This window comes from Melospiza georgiana, chromosome 10, assembly GCF_028018845.1.
Source record: "Melospiza georgiana isolate bMelGeo1 chromosome 10, bMelGeo1.pri, whole genome shotgun sequence".
NCBI classification, from domain to species: domain Eukaryota; kingdom Metazoa; phylum Chordata; class Aves; order Passeriformes; family Passerellidae; genus Melospiza; species Melospiza georgiana.
In genome coordinates this window covers 11,614,930-11,636,421 of record NC_080439.1, presented here as the reverse complement: position 1 = coordinate 11,636,421, position 21,492 = coordinate 11,614,930, and the positions used below count along the sequence as shown (strand labels likewise).

Below are 21,492 nucleotides of genomic sequence, written 5' to 3'. Positions count from 1 at the left end.
GAGCATAATCCTTGGCCCTCATTGTCTCCTGAAATTAACTGAATTTCCCACAGAAATGCAAGGAAATTTTATCTTAATAAACCTTCATTATTTACTGGCTTTACTTTGCTCAAGTAACCAGGGGGAATTTAAACTGATCATTTGTTTTCCTGTGGAAAAATCCCATGCACTGTAATAGAGGAGACCCTGAAAGGCTTTTATCTTAATTACTGCAGAAAATTACAGAGAATTAGATCCTTTGTAATGGTTTTCTGAATCATCCTTTGGGATTTGATAGCAAGAATATAATTTGCTATTGAATTGTATAGACTAGTGGAATAACAATGTCTCTAGAAAAGTGTTCACTATCTATTAATGTCTATAGGGCTTCCCTATAAAAGGTTTCTAAAAGCCTTTTATTTATAAATATTTCCAGGGGGTTCTATTATGCTGTTCACCTTTGTTTATAATGCACAGTCATTAGAGTAAGAAAGGCAAAAATAGCAGAGATCAGAGATCTGGTTTCTGGGAAAAAGGACTGCATGAAATTACAGGACACCATCTGTGTAACCCTGTGAAAGTGCATCACATAGCCAAGCAAGGCAGAAACAAGCTAAGGTTTTCATCCTGCATGGAGTTACTGTTGGCAGACCCTTGTTCCCAGCTAAACTCTGCAGCTTTAGGGAGATGCAAAGAGCTTTACTTTGTATTACAGGTCCCTAAATTAACACAGTAAGTTGAAAATGGAATTTGATCATACCTTGGAAGATTGCATGCAAGGATCCATGTTTGCACGAATAATATAGCAATAATTGATCAATTCCTTGTTTACTTCTTCAGCTGAGCAGCAGCCAGGTCTTTCAGCTGCAATCCCAGCTCCCTCCTGAGCAGACTGTGCTGTACACCACCTGTTTCTTCCTCTCCTAGTACTTGTTGAACTGACAGAAAAGGGCTCCCTGAACCCTGCGCTGCACCCTCACTTCCACCTCACAGACATCAAGGGAATTAGGGTGTAGGGCGATAGAATATAAGGAAATAAAGATAGTGTAGAAAGTAATCTTACCCCTAAAGAGTTGCAGCTGGGCCAATTATCAAAGATTAGGTCTGACTTTACAGGCCACAGCTGTAACCAATGAGAAGCAGAGTGCTATAAAAGAGTGGGGTGGTGGGGTAAGCAGGGAACTGGAGTTAGTTGGCTGCTTTGTGAAAATGTCAGTGCTCTGAGGAGCTGCACATGAGAAACACCAAGAAGGTATGGAACATTTGTGATAAGGAGACAACAGTATGGAACCCCTGCAAGATTACAACACTAGGGAAAACTGTCTTAGTTGTGCAGTGGTTTGCTACACAGATCTGGTCTCACTGTTAACATGCTTAAGCATCTGAGGAGTCTTGCAATGGCAGTGTGGTGGGGCACTGTCAGGTGCGTTGTGTATTTGGGAGTGATACCAAGCACCTCTTCCATTCCCCTGGTCACCAGTAAGAGCCATACAGTATCTGCTTTGAGAGTTTTCCATTTCTGATGGGATTTTCTGTTCCTTTTTTTGGTTTATGCTCACTGCTTTTGCTCTTTTCTTATATGACCTTGAAGGAAAAGACCTTGCTGAGTGTAGTTGTGTGCTATTCAACAGAGTTTTTACTTCACCATGTGATGAGGAATATGCTGAATGGTGCCTGACTCCAAAGTGTGCTGCCAGAGTTACCCTGGGTTTAAGCAGTACAGCTAAGGCTGCCACATGCAAGAGTTTGCAGATCTGGGAACAAGAGAAGCCTCAGAAAAAGTCTAGGCATCCATCTTCAATCACCCCTTAAAAGTGCCCAGCAGGGAAAATGGAAGAAGGATGTCAACAGCAACTTCAGATTTTGCTTGTTTCTGCAAAAGAGGTGAGGATAGAAAAGGAAACACAATGACTTTAGGTGACTTTCCAGGTGATACCATGCCAAGCTTTCACACAGGAGCTGCAGAGGGATTCTAGCACTGAACGATACTGTGGGGCTTTTTGAGAGAAATGAAATTAGGAGAATGTTACAAAGCTGTCCCAACATTGCACACCTGTGCCAGGTACCCCAACACTGCATACCCATGTGTTTAAAGTCCACATGACAAAAGGTGTTTGCTAATCTCAGATTAAAAGGTGTTTTTCATTTTCCAGGAATCCACTTATTTTGCAGATACTCACATGCAGGCTGCTAACACAAAACACTTAAGAGTAAATACAGACCATTCCAGAAAGCAGAAAATAGCATGCTCAGTACTGGAAGTGGAAAACAGATTATGTTAGTTATTAGATTTATAAGGTGAACTAAAGCTAGAAAAAGCATTCATGTGTGTTGCAGATCTGACCAAGTCCTGGCTCTCTAACACCTTTCATGAAAAGCACAATTACTTTGATTTTCCTTATCTTTCCTTCCTTTCCTCCCCTCCCATTCTTCCATTATTTTTCATTTGCAATTGTCTGTCTTGGCAGACAGACAAGTCCTGTGTTCAGGACACAAACTCCTACTCGTTATTATAGATCTCTAAAATGTTTTATCTAACACATTTTCAGGCTGTCACTAGAATTACAGGAGAATTTTTTTTTTGTTGCTATTATAGATTGTTCCTGCTTTTTGTTTATCCATCTCAGATTTTCCCTTTCTCAGATATGAACCCATACATCAGCCAAAGCTGTGCTGAAAGCTGCTTCTCAACAGCACAAAAAATGAGCTCTTAAAAATCTGTGAGCAGTGGCCAGATGCAGAGAGATTTTTTTAGTGAAACAGGGCAGTTAAATACAGTACAGAGCTCAGGCTTCCTGAATTTCATTTTATGTTCATGTATTTTTATAGAAAGAGATGAAGAAAACTAGTAAATCTTCATGCTAATCAAAAGGAAATTGATACGTCAGTGTGGTTTCATAATCATTTACAGATTGGGATATTCTAACAGGAAGCATAATGTTGGGAAAGGCAGAAGAAAGGGACTTTTGTCTTTAAACATGTGACCAAGGGAGGTTTCCTCTTTGTGTGGATGCTGCCACAGGGAATTGTAGCATTTCCTGCAAACCTCTATTTATCCCCACACCCTTATGATAACTAGTAAGAAGTGTGTTCTTCATAGGAAAGAGTCTGGGTGTTGGAGTGTTTCTTGTTCTCAAACTCAGAGAAATATCCATCTTTTACAGCTACAGCCATTTTTCAGCTGTGGCCCCTACACAATGGGATTTGAAGTAAGAAATTATGCTGAGACTGGCACATTACAAGGCTCCAAAGAGGTAGCAGGTATGTCTGCATCACAGTTGCTATTTTACTGAGTTTGCATGTAAAGTGCTGTGTTGAAATCCGCTCAAGAGCTGCAGAATATGATGTGAAACTTAAACTGCTGCTGTGGTAGTCAGCTTGTGAGCAGAGAGGTGGCTCGAGAAATGGAGTTATTGGGTCTGGTGGGTCTGTACATCACTGCAGGCATAGACCTACTGGGAACATTTCTGAGCTCCTGGATGGGAAGACAGTCACTGAGTGAGGTCTCTGAGCACACAAGGAAATGAAACAGAAGTGCTAATGACCACTTCTTCATTGTATTTATATCTGGTTTCCTGTACAATAGAGCCCTGATTGTAATTTGTGGGTTTTGCTGTTATTGTAATACAAGCAATTAGCTACAAATGAACAACAGCAGTGAGCAGACAAGCTATACATAATGCATATAGATGTGTAAGGGAGCATGTCATACTGTTTGTGTTCCCCAAACTGCCCCACCAACATTTATTTATCACATATGGAACCAAACCCAAACACCAAATCTGTATCCTCTCCATGTAGGAGAAATTTGCATGTGGGTGAGGGATTTAATGTTCTGGTCATATCCCTGTACCAAAGCATGAGCTCCAGTGCAGCACTGCAATGCAAAGCAATGCTCAGATATGAATCCAAATTTTACTGCTTGAGAAAATCCCAATTTCAAAATAAATCTAAAATTAACATAAATCCAGGAAATGAGCAGCATAAATCTATACAAACATTGTTTACAGAGGTCCTGAGCCAGCCCACTTAAAGACTATGAAGTTTTTCAGATCAATTTCAAAAGTGCCTGGCTACAATCTAGTGACACTTTACAATAATGAGATTAACACATCACTAGTATATTTTCACCTAAGTAAAAGACAAAAAAAAAAAAAAGACACTGAGGCAAGAATAGTAAATGATCCACCTGGGGACTTTCAGTAGTTGTTGTCTGAAGCTGGTTGAGAATCAGGAGTTTGCTTCTTAGAACCTTACTTAAAAGCATCTGCTCTTCTTTTAGAAAATGTTTTAAGCATCCTGAGTATGGGTACTTTGAGGCTGGCTGTGACAGATGCAATGCTATTGTTTCAAAAAATTTTAATGAGCACAGCTCTGCTGCCATGCAGACAGATGCCGTGTTCTACTGACAGGATGCAGATCACAACTCTTCACAGGGGAAGGCTTTTTTTTTTTTTAATCTGGAGAAGAATTTTAAGTCTGTCAAGGAAGCAACACACACCTTTTTAAAACTGTATGAAGATTGTGGTGTGTGCTGGATGCTATTGGCCTGACAATCCTTGGCATATTGAGATTGTGCCTGTACATCATGCAGATTTTTTAGCTCCAGACACAAAATTTGTGATTCCTGGAGGGGGAATAAGGAGGAAGCAGAGCCTGTCATTGTCTCTGGGAGACACCTGGGGGACACTAGGTGTTTGAATAGGGACACAGCTGAGTATAATCCTTGCTAGTTTGGCTGACAAATTTAATAGTTGTGACCACACATGTCCCATGTGTAGACAGCTCTAGGTGGCATTAGTTATTAGAATTGAGCTGATTTTACCCTAAAAACAGGAGAAATAAAGAGGGAACCATGAATACAACACAGGAGCCAAATTCCTTGCCAGTTCCAGATCTCCAGAGTCTGGAAGTGCTGTGATGGGGCTCTGTGACTGCAGTTCCTCAAACTCTTGCCCCTTTAAAGCACATAATTTGACAAGCAGAGTCAGGGAAACGTCCTGAGTCCAGACTTCATCTGAAAGATTCTGTGTGCCCTGAGTCTGCACTAAACCCAGATTTTGCAGATGCCTGAAGACAGCTACCTGTAAGTGCTGTTTTGAAGATATTTTTGCTGTGTATGAAATACAGGCAGTTTCTGGCATCAGAAGGAAGGGAAAACCTGGCACAAAGAAGCACAAGGAGTGCTTTGGTTACATCATGGTATTCTGTGTCATTCCAGTTTTGTCCAGGAGTCCAAAAAAAGCCTTGCTACAGAACCAGACAAGGGACTGCTATGAAGGGAAAGATCTGAAGAGTGGTGAAGCAGCTGCAGTACACTAGGATATCACCACCTCAATGAAAGTCAGGTCCTGAATTATGTGAAACCAGGTTTGGTGCTTCTCTGGGCTCCTTCCTACTGGGACTGGTGCAGACCTGGGAATTGAGGTCCCACAGAGAAAGTGTACAGGCAGAAGAAAAGGGAGAAGTCTTGGCCAGGATCCAGCTATCAATAGGAAGAGCACAGCTGAGTGCCAAGCCAGTGAAGGAGAGGGAGGAAGATGGCACAGCAGGATCCTTGGTCTGCCACTGAGCGACTCTCTCCATGTGAGCAGCTCATTTCCCTGCTCTGTCACTCTTCTTATCTGCACAGACAGCCTGTTCTATAGGCCAGGACCAGGTTTGTGCAGCACAAGGCACAAAGGACTCTTGAACAGCTTAGAAGGTACTGCAATAATACAAAGCAGAAATTGCAGCCACCAGATGGAGAAAATAGACGCTTCCAGTCAGCAATTTTGTTCCTGGTGAAAGTCCCATGCCACATGAAGCTTTGAGCTACAGCTGCTGCTTTGCTAAGTACAGAAAAGGGAGGTCTTTCTGGAGTCTACTTTGAAATTTTAAAAACTGGGTACAATTTCCATGAAATGAGGGATGAATTTAGCTCATTTTTCATCATGCTCTAATTATCAACTGCAGTGAAATATTCTAAGATGATGTATCTCAGGCTCCATCTTATTTCTGGATCTTGCTCCAATTAATTCCCTCTACAGTTTACAGCACCTAAATGAAATGGACTGAGCATCAGGCCATGAGTTGCTTGGTCTATCTCCCTTGGTACCCTGGGCCAATTGCTCTTCATAGCTACTGCAGTACTGTTTTGCCAGTCTTCGGATGATGGTATTATTACTCACTTGCTATCCAGCAGTTTTTTGAGCCAGCCTATTCAAGTGTGAAAAGCTTTTTGAGGTCCCAGGTCATGCTACAGAAGTGAGAATAGCTATTTCTTCTCTTTCACATCATTTCTCTGTGGCATGTTGTATTTCTGAATGCTGGAAGTGGCGCTGGAAAGACAGTATCTGTTCTGCAAGAAAAAAGGAAGTGGAAGTCTTTTGAAGGAGGAAAAAAAGGAAGGCTGTTTGAAGGAAAGAGAAAACACATAGGAGAAAGGGTGAGTGTGAGAGGGAGAGCACAGATTCTAGTGCAGGTGAGAAGCAGTTTAGTAATCCAGGTTGTCAATCCTTATCCCTTAAGGTGAATGTCCTCATTGGCAAGTCTTGGGACCAGCATAACAGAGGCTATAGGTTCCTTCCTAGTCCCAGATAATGCTCACAAGAGCAGCTTTGAGGATGTTGCATTTTTTCCAAAAAGAGTTCAATTTCAGAAAGAAAAAAGATTTGGTAGAAAACTCTGGGCCAACACTATTTGCAATCTCATTCTCATTTATTTGCTCAAGTAATCCCCAGTGCTTGATTTACGTAAGACTTGAATTAACTGTGTATTTATTCAGAGATCTTAAATTACACTGATGTGATGAGGTAAAATTGCAAGCTGATGCAGTTTCAAGGGTATTAACAAGCACATGATGGTGAGGCAGATCCCACTTGCCACTGAGGAATCCAAGCCCATTCAAAGGTTTCTAGAGAAGGTGGTAAGAAGGATCTTTTACAAGTACAACTGCTTTTCATGAAGCAAAATTTATCTTAGCACTGAGGTGAGGTAGAGAGGTGCAGTACCTGTCAGAGACTTTTGAAGAAAATTAAAGCTGCTTGCTTGATGCCGGTCTTGGTGAGCAGTCTTGCTTTGAGCTCAGACACTGAATGAAGCAAATTTTTGGATCTGAGCAATTTCTGAATAATGCATGGTACCAGGAATAAAAAAATTCAGATGAACATCAGATGAACAAAAAGCATGGAGCAGCTATGAGCCTGATATAATGGAAATTTTCTCTAAGTATGAAGGTGGCTATAACTTCAAGCAGCAGTGTCATTAAAAAAGACAAAGTGAAATTGCCATTGCTTCTGGTGTTGGCTGTTTCTGAAGAACTTCAAGTTTTCCACAGGTGCTTAGTGAATTCAGGCAATGAAAGCTACTATGAAGTTGTCACTGAATGGGATTTAGACCGGTTAAATGGAGAGAGAGGAAAATGATAGTCTGTGGTTGATGTGGGTGGAGAGTTGATGGGACCATTTGGAGGTCCACTGAAAGTTAGAATCTGAGACAAAATGCTCATAAAGAAATGACTGGAACTTCTAGTATTGAAATATGATGCAGCAAATAGAATATGGTTAGGGAAGAAAGCTATCTGGTCCATGAAGCTCGTGGAGGTCATCAGCTTGAAAAAGATGAAGCAAGAGGATTGGGGATGAAAACTGTAACTGGTATAAAAAGATCCATCTGCTTTGCCCAGGTGGTGCCCGTGATGCATGCAGCAGAGCTGCTGGAGGTTTGCCCCACGTGAAAGGGAAACAAGGAGACCCACACAGCTAAAATGGTTATGACAGGCACGCAGGAGACTTAGAGGTGTTCAGAGACGGACAGGGCAGGTCTTGAAGAGGCTTGGGGCTCAGGAGCTACTGTGACTTCTGTGGGAGCAGCATCATCACCAGAGGGAGCTGTCCGCCTGTATGAGATTGTCACCCCGGCAAGAAACGCTGCAGGGAAACGGCACCAGGGCTCCCAAAGCCGGGCAGGAGGCGAGAGAGCTCAGACAGGCAGCGACCGCAGCAGCCTGGAGTGGAGGACATGGGCTGAGCCGGGCTAGCAGAACTAATCCCCCAGGGCAGGCCGCCCACACTGCACACTGCTAATTGCTCTTCTGCAAGTCAGATCCTGCATGGTGCTACTGCCATCAGTTAATTGTTTTTTTTTTGTTGTTTTTTTTTTTTTTTTTTTTTATTTTTCTGTAGGCTTTGCTGGGGAGGGCGGAAGAGGAGAGGTGGTTGGTCAAAGTCAGACAAGGTGCTAGTCAGAGGTTCATGTGACAAGGTAGCTGATCACTGAGGCTCCGATGGTGAATGAAGTCGATGTGCGTCAGTCGACTGTGAGCAGTGTCTGAGCACAACAGGGCCCGTGTACCCAGCAGAGGGCATGTGCACACACACAGAGTCCTGCCTGTACCTCTGGGACATCATTTCTTAGATAATGAGCATATCAGTGCCCAAAACGGTATCTATCAGCGGCTACAGGACAAAGCCAGAGGCACCAGGTGTTCTGCTTGAATGGTCTGTGGTTTCTGTTACAGGGTCCAAACATACCCTTCTGCTGAACTTCAGATCAAGGTAATGGTTCAGAGGAGCTAGGCAACATCCCGAAGGTCAGGTTTAAAGACTGGCATCTGTATTTACAATGTATCAGGCAAACCAGCCTGTAACCTCTTCAGATCCTCATGTGACCTCTTCACACTGAGCTTTACTTATTTATTTATTATCCGATTATTTATCCAAATGCTCATGCCTGATTTTGGTAGACACATTTTACCATAGTCTGAGACTGAGCTGAAAGCTTTGTCTCCTGCCAAGAATCTTGAGAGGATATTACATATCCAAGCAGTTTGCATCCATGGCATGGTATCTAAATGCCCTACAGAAGACAAAAACAATGTATTTGTATGCTCCCTGGGCAGAAAGACAGACAGTTCTTCCAGTGGATGCACTAATACATGTAACAGATAGTGCTGCATGTGTTCAATGATGGGTCAAGGCACAGAAGATCAGGCTAAAGGGAGAAAAACCACTGCAGGTTGAAAAGTTAGAAGGCATTAAAATTACATACAGAAGAAAAGGGTGTAGTCTTGTCGATGGGAGAAATGGATGAAGATGAGAGGTCTGGGCTCCTTGCCCCAGGCTACTTGACCTCAGGCAAGTCTTTCGATATCTCATTTCCCCTCCTTTCCTTTGTCTATGTGGCTCCCAGGAGCTTCGAGGCAGGGTTGGTTCAAGCGCAGGAGTCGCTATACTTTATCTTGGTCATTTCTCCTAGGACATACCATAAATTAATTTCTTATACATAAACATATACGTATATGTAAAGCAACCTTCAAGGTAGCGTAAGAAGCTAAAGAGGGATAAACACAGAATGTTTGGGGGATATGGAATAGCAGAGTTCTTAAGCAGTTATTAATCCACTTTCAGGACAAGGCTTTTGCTGAAGTTTAAAATAAATTTAAATTAAAAAAAAAAAAAAAAAGAGAGAGAATGTTATCCCGAGCCAGCGGTGTGGCTCCAGCCCCAGCACCCGCCCGCCGTGACGCCGGCAGCTGGCACCCCCCCGCGGCCCGGCCGGCGCGGGCAGCCCCCGCTGAGCTGAGCTGAGCCGTGCCGTGCTGGGCTGCGCTGCGCTCCCCCCGGCGGGCGGGCGGGCGCTCCGCGGTGCCGCGGGCGGGGGCCGAGCCCGCGCGGCCGCTTGTTGATCGCGGCCGGCGCCGCTCCGGGCTCCGCGCCGGCGGCCAGCCCCGCGCCCGGGCTTGCCGCTGCGCCGCCGCTCGCATTCTTCCATTTCAACAGTGCAAACCCCTCCTTTTTCCCTTTTTTTTTTTTTTTTTTTTTTTTTTCCATCTCCCTTTCTTTCCCTTTTTTTTTTTTTTTTTTTTTTTTTTTTTTGCATGAAGATGGCGGCGCCTCTCGCCAGCAAGGCAGGGTCCGCCGGCACCACCAGCAAGCCTCCCTTCCCGGAGCTGGATTTCCGATCGGGAGCCAGGGTGGAGGAATTAAATAAACTCATCCAGGAATTCACCAAGCACGATCAGAGGGAGTACGACGACCAGCGAGCCCTGGAGATCCACACGGCCAAGGACTTCATCTTCTCCATGCTGGGTAGGGCAGGGACCGAGCGGGGCGGGGCGGGGGCGATGCCGGCCGGGGACCCCCGGGCAGGGCTCCCGGCCGTGCGGCACCGGCGGAGCCTTTCCCCGCGCCGGCCTGGGGGGTCCCCGCTCGCAGGGCGGCTCTCACCCCCAGGAAACTAATTTTTCCTGTCCTATCCGACTAGCCTTTGGCAGCGATGTATTTATAAGCACAGAGGAAAGGCTGGGTCGCAGAGCTGACCGGTGCCCGAGAAACAAGCCGAGCCAGCAGGCGAGGCGAGTCCGGCCCTTTATTGTTTTTACCCCCAACTGTCGAGACATAGGAAGCACAGATTTAAATTTTTTTTTTCTGGACCGCTTATTTTGGCTATTAGACCGGCGGATGCTTGTGCAGGAGCATCTCCAGAACTGCCTTTCTTGCTTAGGTTGCAAAACTCGCAGCGAGTGGAGCAAGTGAGATTGTGGCGGGGGAGTCTTCATCTGTGTGAAACTTTGAATCGCAGGCTGGGATCCTTAAACCAGGGTGAAGCATGTGTTGGCCCTTGCGGAAATCACCTGGGCTCTAGCATGACTAAGGCTTCTTAAGAGTAACAGTAGAATGACTAACAGCTCTGATTCTCCAGGTAGTCAGTTTCTGATAAATATTTACCGTGAATTGACTAAGAAATCACTCAGAGGAATAAGAGCCTTCAGGGTACAAAAGGATGCTCTTTAACGTGCAGATTAGACCTTGAAATCAGTCGTCCAAGTTTCAATCATTGTCTTAAACATACTCTCAGCATTTTTGTGTAAACAGCTGCTGTGGCCGGTAAATGGCTCTTTATAGCTCAGAGGTGCACATACACCCTTAAAGCATACTTGGCACAAACCGAGTGTATGATCTACATGTACACTCTGAATAACCTACATCACTTTTCTCATCCAGAAACACAGAGCTGTCCTATTGTAATGAATATTATTTTCTGTCTCAAAGGATTATCTCTATGATAGACCAGTTCCTCTACAGCCATGAACATACCTACACTCTGTTATGAGAATCTGTCTGTCCCACTGGTTATCTTGTAAGGTACCTGGATCAGTATAATTGCCCACTGTATGGGATTTGCACAATTTTATATGTGTATTGCTTTTTCACCAAGGGCTGGACAGGATATAGCAGACTAAATTTAGCCTGAGAACAAGGACAACAAGTTGAAAAGTCAGTAGTGTGTATATTTATAGTTGCAGTTATAAATATTTCCCCCTTCCCAGTTAAACAACAACAAAAAAGATGTGGTGAAGCCATGGTTGCCTCAAAGCCTGTAGGATTTTTTTTTCTTAAAAACATGATCCGGTGGAAGTCATCCAGTATTATGATCTGATACATTTTTCAATCAGGGCTTTAAATGACTGGCTGAGGAAACATGGCTGGATGGGATGGAGCAAAGAAGAGTGAAGAGAAAAAAGCAATAGCTGCTGTGGCTAGCAAGCAGAGAAAGCTTTGTATGATCCTGTTTAAGCATTAATAGTCTTTGCAGGGTACAGGGATCACAGATTTTCTTCCTGCCTTGTGTAGGAGAAAGCAGTAGAAGAAAGACAGAAGAATAAACTGGAGCATGCCTTGTATTTCTGCAAATACACCCTAATGCCTTGCTGTTCATGAAACAGGGAGCCTTAGGCTGTTCAGAAGTAATGTAAATTAATGTGGTTGTCTTTGTTAATATAATGACTGGGAGATGAGCATTCTTCAGTTCCAAATGTATAGCTAAACCATTGGTTTCAACAAAAAATCTTATTTCTGTCTAAGTTGTACCTGATAATTTTCAGTAAGTCTTGTTTCTGAATAAAAGAAGAAACTTGAGGACTGAGCCCAGGACAGAAATGGAGATGGCATGTCTAATTTGCCTGCATTAGACCCTAGAAGTTGTGTTTGTGGATCAGATCCTTCTTAGCAAGAGAAGCTCTTAAATCTAAAAGGATTTAACTTATTAATAAATAGCTCTTTCCCCTGTGCCTGATCTCTCCCATATGTACTGCTCTTATCTCGTCGGGTGATGATAGGAAAATTAAACATAGCTTTCCTGATTTAATTACACTGGTGTGTAATTGGTGGATGAATGATAGGTGAGGAGACCTTGTGAAGATTCTCAGATGTTTGTGCTCTGCGTGGCTTGCCCTCTAGGTCAGACTTTCCTTTTAATTTGTATTAACTCTTTTTCATCTGTGTTGTCTTGCCCTGGCTATAAGGGCAACTCTGGGAGAGCTAAAGAGTTGGACTGTGAGAAAATTAGGGAGAGGCACTGTTGTCGTGTGTTTGTCCAAAATCTTGTGTCCCAGGCTTTAGAAGAGGACTGCAAATGACTTACCTCTCTGGTGGGAGAAGTGAGCATTTTCTGAATGTGGGTGGTTCCTGGCCATTCACAGTCCCTTTCACAGTCACTAAGACCATATGGTCTTGCCAACACCCCATACCAAAACAACAGGTGTATTTTGATGCCTTTGTTGGTAAATTCCTGTGCTCACACTCCTGTGCCTGATAAATTCTTGTCTCTTTGATTCAGGTATGATTGAGATTCAGAGGAGGGAGAGGCTGTAGGAACCAAGAGAAAGAGTGGAGAAAAGACAGTGTTGTGTGCTGGGCAGAGGGCTGGCTGAGACAGGCTGAGAGACCAAGTGTCTACCTGCTAGTCATGAAAGGAGCTAACTACTTATTCCCCTGATGACTCAGTTTTGGGAGGGTTTTGTGCATAAAAAGTGATAAAGGAGTATTTTTATCAAATGATGATATTACAGTCAATGATATTTTGATTTTTAAAGTACTTGCTGCCATTGTGATGGGAGGTGCTTAGCAGTCATATTAAAAAGCATTTAAGGGTACCTGACCTAGAGGGTATTATTCCTGCAGTACAAGTACTTTCAGGAAATTCTTTAATGAATACTGGCTGTCTCTTTCTGTTCAGCACCTAAGTCAAAAGTGCTTTAATGCATAGATGTGGTGTAGGCTTAAAAAAAACATATATTATGCTCTTGAGAGAACATAATTGAACATTGCATATAAAATAACTCCTTGAAATTTCTAGTGCTATTCCTGCCTCAAACCAGCTCATGATGTTTGGAATACCGACTCTTGAATTTTATATAGTAACAAGAGAAAGGAGCAAAGATATATGAATTAGTACAGACTATATAGAGCTATATTCTCCACTACAGGTACACATCAGGGTTCAGTCATCTAGAGCAGTTTTCAAGCTCTTTAGGTTGGTGTTTTGTTTCTGTTTCCTACTATGAGACTTCTCAGCAGAGCCAGAAGACAGATGCTTAGGACATTTCATGCCATTCTCCTTCCTGAGAAATCAAATCAGGGAACAGACTAGTTTAAATTGGTGCTAAAGTGGCCTTTTGGGGTTTAAGGCCTCTAGTGTGTCTTTTTGTCTCTTCAGTGGTTACTTCTGTGGGAAGTAGCCACCAGGGCAGGCCATACTTTGAGCATCTGCAGCCAGCTGCAACTTAGAGCTGTTGACAAGACCTCTAGAGAGCTTGTCTCAGCACCTGATACAGGAGAGGTGGTGATCCTGTTCTGAGATCATTTCCTAATTCTCTGGTGTCTGCCTGCTGCTGTGCTGGGTGTACTAGCAAGTGTTTGTGATAGAGGCAAGTCTCAGTGGAAGCAGGGCTGGCATCAGCAAATTATTTCTGCTGCAAATACCGATTCCCAAATGGAGTGAGCTACCCTGCTGAGCCCCTGCATCGGTAGCAAGGCTTCCAGCTGTTTCCTGGACTCATGAGCCCCTAAAATATGTGCTCTGGAGGTGCAGATTGCTGTGCTGACAACACAGGTGTTCTCACAATAGCTTGCCTTTGTCAGCAGCTTCTACAAGGAAAGAATTTTCCAGTTTCCCCCTGTACCTGAGGTCTGTGTAGCAGAACAGCATTGGCAGTGTGACTCTTGTGTGGGTTTGTGTGGCATTTTTTTCCTCCCCTCCCATACCTGCCATAACTTGCTGATAAAATCTATTGTAGATTAGATTTCAGGCATTGTTTGAAGTGTTGCCTGTTTAGGTATGTGTCTAGGATACATCATGGAAATTCTGCGCTTCCTGTTGTAGTGTCAAGCTGATGAAATAGCAACAGGATTGGAGTGATCTCTCTAGGGTTAAGTCTTTTGTGTGTGTGTGCCTTCTCTCAAGAGAAGCCAATCATGATAGGAGCACACTGTACTCTGAGGCCTATGTTAATAAAGGCTCCCTGCTGGCATTCCCTGTGCTGCTGAATGCATAATGCACAGCTGTTAAAAACAACCTTACTCTATCACAGATTTCATTTCTGGCTTCACTTGTGTCTCCTCTCCCTGCAGGCCACATGTTTCTGTATTTGCATTTGAGGCTGGGGGGTTTCTTGGTGGTTTTGTTTTTCTTAATTAGGGGACAGTGTACTAAACTGGTAAGGTAAGGCTACAAAGCATTGGTAGCTTCTATTTGGTTGTACCTTTCATCAGTCAACCAATTGCTTTCACTGGGAATTGGTTAAAAAGGTTTGGTAGCCTCCTCTGTGTCTTTGTTCAAAGGGATTGTTGGTCTATATATGTATCACCAGTGAAAATAGACTGAAAATCTTTGTCTCAGTTTGTTTTAAGATGCTGGTATTTTACTTGCTCGACTACTGTTTTGAAACATTAGTCTGTGATGCAAAGTATTTAGTGTAATAGCTAGGAACATGTCCTGAGGGCACAAATTCTCATGGCAGGCTTGTCAGACTGCCCACCGCCTGTTCTTTCAGTCTGTGGAAATATTTGTAAAAGATTTGGGAGAATACTTGCCAAGCCCAATTATGCAATTATGTTTTAAGGGCAATTTTATAATTACAGTGGAGGATGGTAACCAGGATACAGGAGTTATTGAGGCTTTGACTTTTCCGTTTTTTTTCCTATGTGACTTTTTGTGAATGCTAAAATATTCGGGCAATTCTAGTTACAAATCAGTTGTTCAACTTTCTTTTAAGCAGCTGGCTACTTTTATAGGTGAAGCTAAATTAAAGATGACTCCAACATTGCTCAGGAAGGCTGGAGGACATGTTTTATTATAGCGTTGGTAATCTGCAGGTTGGATGAGAGACCCAGAGTAGCCCATCAACCATGTCCAGTCTAGAGGAAACTCAGAGGGTAAAAGTCCTGCCTGGACTTCTCAAAGAGAATCTCCAAGCTGATCAGGTTTTTTTAACAGTTAGATTTGTCTGTCATAATTTTTATTTCACAAATGCCAGGTTCCTGCTTTGTCTCCTGCACAGCTGAAATTTTTGCACTTTTTCTTGGGCCTTTATATGTGCAATTTTGCATTGAGGTGAAACTTTAGGGACATGCCCCAGTCCTTTTGGTGCAAGGATGGTTTTCCCAGGCACACCTCTGGAATCTTCTCCTGCCCTGTTTGTACTCTGCAGGATTGGTTAGGTGAGAAAGTGCCTGGAAGGGATGTGGCTAAGGCCAAGATTGCCTTTCACCTCCAGTCAAGGGGTCTTGAGCTGCAAGGGCTGCTTCAGCATGACACTGTGAACAGTGATTGAGATGGCAAATTGCACTTCCAAGCACATCTGTGTGAAACCCTGTGGTGGCAGCTGCAGGTAGAGGCTCTGGAATAGACCTGTCAGGTTTCTGTGAGTCTAAGAAAAATGACCTGCTGTGGAGTCCATCACCTTTGTCTGGGTGATGCTGATGTATGAAGCTCACTTGAGAAGCAAGAGCTGTAGATCATTTGCTGTGAAAGGAGAGGCTTAAGACTTGAGTGCATTATATAGGGTGACACATCTCCTGGGTTTCCCCTTAGCAACAGCTGGGGTGGTAAGTTCCATGTCCTAAAAGAAAACCATTAATTCTGGCCATTGGTACCTTGGCCTGCCATCCTCTGAACAAGGAGAAAATTCTTTGAGAGTGACAGTCTCTTCATGTGTACAACATAATGTGTTACATTTAGACTGTCTTTAATTTGCTTATCTTTGGGGTATGAAACAAGAAGTAGAGTAGGGTGGAGTTCTGGGGAAGCAAAGGGGAGTGTCTGGAGGTTTTTTTTCCCCTTGGAAAAGCAGAAGATCTATCATGGGAGCTAAGCAGAAAGCAGCTTTGGTGGCTGAATTCAGAGAATGTCCTTTATTGGGAAAAGAGCAGTGAGCCTGCATGGGAGCAAGGGTGAGAGAGCTGAGAAATGACCTCTAGCTGCATGGCCCTAGTTATTGGTCTGAGTCTTGTCCTGATGACTCCTAGAGTGGTGTGAGTTCAGGAGCTGAACTGTAGCTTTATTGGAACTCACAACCATATTTCATAGGTTCCCCATCTTAACCGTGGATTTTATATCCAGTGATGTTTTATCACTTCTGTTAGCACAAACCTGTCTAAGTAACAAAAATAGGGCAGTCAGCTTTTCTTGGTGGGGTTTTTTTTTGGGGGGGGGTTGCTTTTTTGTTGTTGTTGGTTTCTTTTTGGTTTGCTTTTTTTATTTTTCTAATGGAACTGGAAGGCAGCTTATGAGACATTCAAAATAAATCTTTCAGCAGCAGCTGATGTTCCAATTGACAGATGCAGCTATGACTTTTGCTATGTTTCATTAAGAGAACTCCACTGTTTGCTTTCATTTCTACCATTCTGTTGCATTCTCTTTTACTGTAAATAGGAATTGTCCTGAACTGAGTGAATTAATCTGTGCCTTAGTACTTCAACCAAACTGGCAGGTCTCTGAATCATGTACTTTTACAGTAGATAAACTTTCTGCATTTCTTTCAAAGCACTATTTCAGTGACTGTGTGGTTGTATAGGAAGCATTCAGTTTGAAGAAGATAGATTCCCTGCTCCCCAACATATTTGACTTTTGAGCTTTTAATAAACCCTGGATGCTAAGAAAGTCACAATGATCTTATTAATGCATTGTTTCAACTGTCAAGACAGTCTGATTTTAACCTAATTGAAAGCATTTAATTAGAAGGTTGTTAACGTGTTTTGTTATCAGCATGCTGGTGTCAAAAGTACAAATACCATGGAGTGGGGGTGATTGGTTGCTCTAAGGTTCATAATATCCATGTCTTTGACACAGCAGTGGTAGCTACTGCCACCCACTCATGTTTAGGGCTGTGGGCAGACATTTTCACAGCATTGGGTGGCTTCAGCTGGTAGAACAGGAGGTGGGCGGCATCTATTTCAACCTAAGAAAATCGTTCTGTGGGTGAAACTGAGTCAGAGTGAGGACACCCTAGACCTCTGTTCTGAACTGCCCCCGAATTTATACAGATCTATGCAAGTTTTGGAATATAATCATATGTAGTAGGCCTTGGCACTATGAGAATCCTTCCTTGTCTCCTGTGCTTCAGCAGTCTGTGAAAAGAGGGATGGTACTGCAAGAGTGCAACACTGTGGTGCTGCAGTTCTTCATGACAGGATGATTTAATCATGCAACTCTCCCATGTAAAGGGAAGTCTGGCTCTGAGAGTCTTGCCATGAAAAGTATTTAAATAATGAAGGCAAATGGTTGCCTGTCATTTGTTGTTGATCTAGTGGCTTTGAGATCAAGTACAATTCAACCTCTATGAGAGAGATTACAACCTAACCCAGTTCTAGCAAGTAATCTTATTTTGTACTGAATGGACCCCAAAGCAAAATTGGGGACAAATTAGTTTAAATAATGCATGCTGTCTGTAGTGTGCATAATGATGCAGTTTAGCAGTGTCAGACACTGCCACTCAGTTGAAGGCAGCAGTTTGGGACAGAAGGCAAGGGGAAAATACATGGCAGTGTGCTCTTTTTTGTTCTAAAATGTCTTGTCTCAACTCTCCTGTTCCTGTTTGTGGGATCTTTTGGCACTGCTCTCCAACCCTCTGTCAAGGATGGATGTTTTTATTCAGTGATGCATATTTGACCTGATTTAGAAAATGAGGTTCTGAGGTTGTGAAGGAGTAGTATTAAACATCTATCAAAAATGCTGTGACAAACATTGCAGTTAGTTTCTGTGTGTTTCCCTTCAGCAATTCTACTCTTTGCATTTTAATAGTCCGAAGAGCTATGTCTTTGTGATGCTTTGGGTGGCTCCTCTTGGAAATGAATCCTGTGCTGATAGCTCTGGCTGTGTCCCATCCACAGGCACGTGCTTGGAGATATTTTGTGTTTGTTTTGTACCTCACTAATTAATGTATAAGTTAGTGGTAGAACAGCAGGAAAGCTGCGTTTGCTGACACTTCATGAAATAATGATTTAATCCTTTGTGACACGTTCCTGCTGAGTGTCAAAGCTGATAACTCTAATCTCTGTCCCTAGCTCAGTGCAACAGGAACCTGTTCTAGAGGGCGTTTTACATGAGCTTGCAAGCTCTTGTAGGTACTTTGTGACCAATGTAAACTTTTTTTGTACATTGCCACTCTTGAGCATGATTGTTCAGGATTGTCTGGCACACTGAGGAATCTGGAGTTGAGAGCAAACAAAGGAGCTAACATTTGTCTGCATCAGATGAAATAAGGGGTGTAGTGTGAGCAGCAGAGAAATGCTCTCATTTCCTTCTAAATGCACCTCTTTGTCAGCAATCAGAGCAAGGCATGGTTCTGTTGATCCAGAGGTGCTCCTTGACAGAGCTTTGCACTAGTTTGGATGGGGGAATGATGGACCAAGGGGGTCTCAGTGCCCTGAGCTGGAGGACCATGACTGAGACAATTATCACTCCCAGTCAACCATGAAATTGTGTGGAATCTGCTGCTCCAGTTGGATCCTTACAAATCTGTGTGGCCTGATAGGATTCATCCAAGAATTTTTAGAGACCTGTTGACATTATCACAAAACCTCTCTTAATGACTTTTGAGTGGTCTTGGGAATTCAGAGAAGTCCCAGCTGTCTGGAAGCTGGCAAACATTCTTGATTTTCAAGAAGGGCAAGAAAGAGGACCCCAGAAACTACAGGCCTGTCAGTCTCACTTTAGTACCTGGTAAAGTTATGGAGAAGATTATTCTGGGAGGTATTGAAGAACACTTTGAAGATAACACAGTCATTGATCACAGCCAGCACAGCTTCAAGAGAGGAAAGTCTTGCTTGTTGAATCTGATTTGCTTTCATGACAAGGTAACAACCTAATTACCTTACCATCAGGTACAGCATCACCTGCCTGGCAGTGGAGGGGATTGTCCTGCTCTGCTCTGGGGCAGCCTCACCTCGAGTGCTGGGGCAGGTTTGGGCACCACAATGTAAGAAAGACACCAAACCATTAGAGAGCCTCCAAAGGAGGGCTGTGAATGGTGAAGGAGCTGAGGGGAAACCGTGTGAGGAGCAGCTGAGGGCACTGGGTCTGCTCAGCCTGGAGGAGGTTGAGGGAGGCCTCTGCAGCCACAGCTTCCTCCTGAGGGGAAGAGGAGGGGCAGGCCCTGATCTCCTCCCTGTGCTGACACTGACAGCACCTGAGGGAGCAGCCTGAAGCTGTGCCAGGGGAGGTTTAGGTTGGATGTTGGGAAAAGGTTCTGTCCCCAGAGGGTGGTTGGGCTGGAACAGGCTGCCCAGGGAAGGGGTCACAGCACCCGCCTGGCAGGGCTCAAGAAGAGTTTGGGCTCTCAGGACATGGTGTGACCCTTGGGGATGGTGCTGAGCAGGGACAGGAGCTGGACTTGATGATCCTTGTGGTCCCTTCCAACCCAGCAGATTCTGTGAAGCCCACCCCTCTTCATTCTATGTGATTCCAAATCCTGGGTGTGGATTCAAATCTGTATGCAGGGATAGCTGAGAAATTGCTCTGCAGTAATTAGTCCTTGAGATACAACAAGCAAAGCTCGCTTCTGTTCTGGCATGGACTGTGAATTGCTGTTTAAAATAAACTTTTGGTTTAATGGTATTAAACAAAAAATGTGCAGCTCTGCAAATTGAGAAGGGAATGTCACAGTAACAACACTTCAGGGCCTCTGAAATTCATCTTTTGCACTTGCAATACAGTGTGCTGAATGGCAGATCAGGTATTGATATTGGCCCCTTGATATAAGGCCTTTAAAGCTTGAGTTGCTGAAATATCTGTATTTTGTAGACAGTAGGACAACCATGTGCTAAGCAATCAGTTACTTGAGGAAAATAAGAGGAATGCAAGTCTCTCTGCCAGCACAGCATGTCTCTGACAAGCTGAATTAAATGCCCATGTTTTTTTCCAATGAGCAAGCTGTAATGCACATCTAAGTGCATTATTGAGAAAAAGGAACCATTACAATTTGATTGAGCATGTCTCAGAGGCTTGCATTATGTAATAAGTTGTCTGTAAAAGTTTGACCCTGAACTTGCATTTTTTTCTTAATATCCTGTGAATGTCTACGGATGTGCAAAATTTACAGTTGAGGCAACAATGTTACAGTGAAAACAACCCCTTTGACACAGGCTTGTCACATCAAAGAAAGACTGCTTCTGTCCAGTCGTTTTAATTGTCTTGGGGAGAGATTCATATGTGCTATATAAGCACTTAGCAAAACTATTTTCACACTATCAGAGCTGCAGAGTTAAGTTACAAGTTAGTCTGGAAAATCAAAGTTTAAAAAATTATTTCGATCCTCTTAAACCTAAATCCTGGCTCTGAACTAGAGGACTCATGAGTTACTTTAGAAACTAGGCAAACTCTCTCACTCCTTCACCCTAAAAATCTGGAATCATCTTTTTATCTAAACTGCTTCTTAAAAATTCAGGTAAAGAATTCAATGTTTAAAAATCTGTTCTTATGCTGAGACCAGTCTTCTAAGACATTTCTTGTACATGCATGAATCACTCTATTGTTCTGTGTACATCACTGAGTTCTCAACTTCTTTTAAGTGACTCTTTCTTTACCTTAAAATGTGTATATGCCTTTGTTTTGTTCCATGTGGAGGTCTCAGCCCCTCCCAACAGAGCTGTTCCAGTGTGAGAGGCTTCACTGGGCCAAGGCCAGCGCTGCTTGGTGAGGACTGTCGGAGTCCTATGGAAAAGATTTCTGTCTGAGGGAGACAAATGAAGAAAATCCCCAGACCCACAGCATGTTGATAGACCTCCTGTTGTTCTTAATTCGTGTCTGTAAATGGCACTGGTTTCCGCTGTTGTGCACCGAGACAATAATAAATAACAATCCTTAGCATTTATATATACCACTTCACAATTTTCAGTGTGTTCAACACACATTAACTAATTCAGCTGAGATGCACATATTCTGTGAGCAAAACTACTCTTCTTGCTGCCCAGGGGAACCTTTTATTACAGCTGGGACAAGGCTTTTCTTTTTGCCCTTAACTGGAGCTGTTGGCAGGAATGTTCTATACGGGGCCTGTGTCTTTCTTCCTGAAGGTTTTAAGCATTTGCATGTACCTCTGTTTGAACAAGAACTGGACCACTCCCCAGTCATATGTGATACTATGAAAGAGATATGCAGGAGAATTTTCTTTGTGTTTTGTGTTGCAGATATGCAGACCCAGGGTTAAGAGATTTGTGGTTTCAGAAGTCATTGAGTTAGCAAAGATGTGGC

At 43.3% G+C, this 21,492-nt stretch overlaps 1 protein-coding gene across 1 annotated transcript in view; it reads left to right on the top strand.

The window, feature by feature from the left end:
- Positions 1-9,838: 9,838 nt before the first annotated feature.
- MB21D2 (Mab-21 domain containing 2) overlaps positions 9,839-21,492 on the top strand; it is a 56,668-nt gene continuing 45,014 nt past the window's right edge. Inside the window, exon 1 of the mRNA XM_058031059.1 lies at positions 9,839-10,049. Coding sequence (XP_057887042.1) covers positions 9,839-10,049 — 211 coding nt within the window. The remainder of the gene's footprint in view (positions 10,050-21,492) is intronic.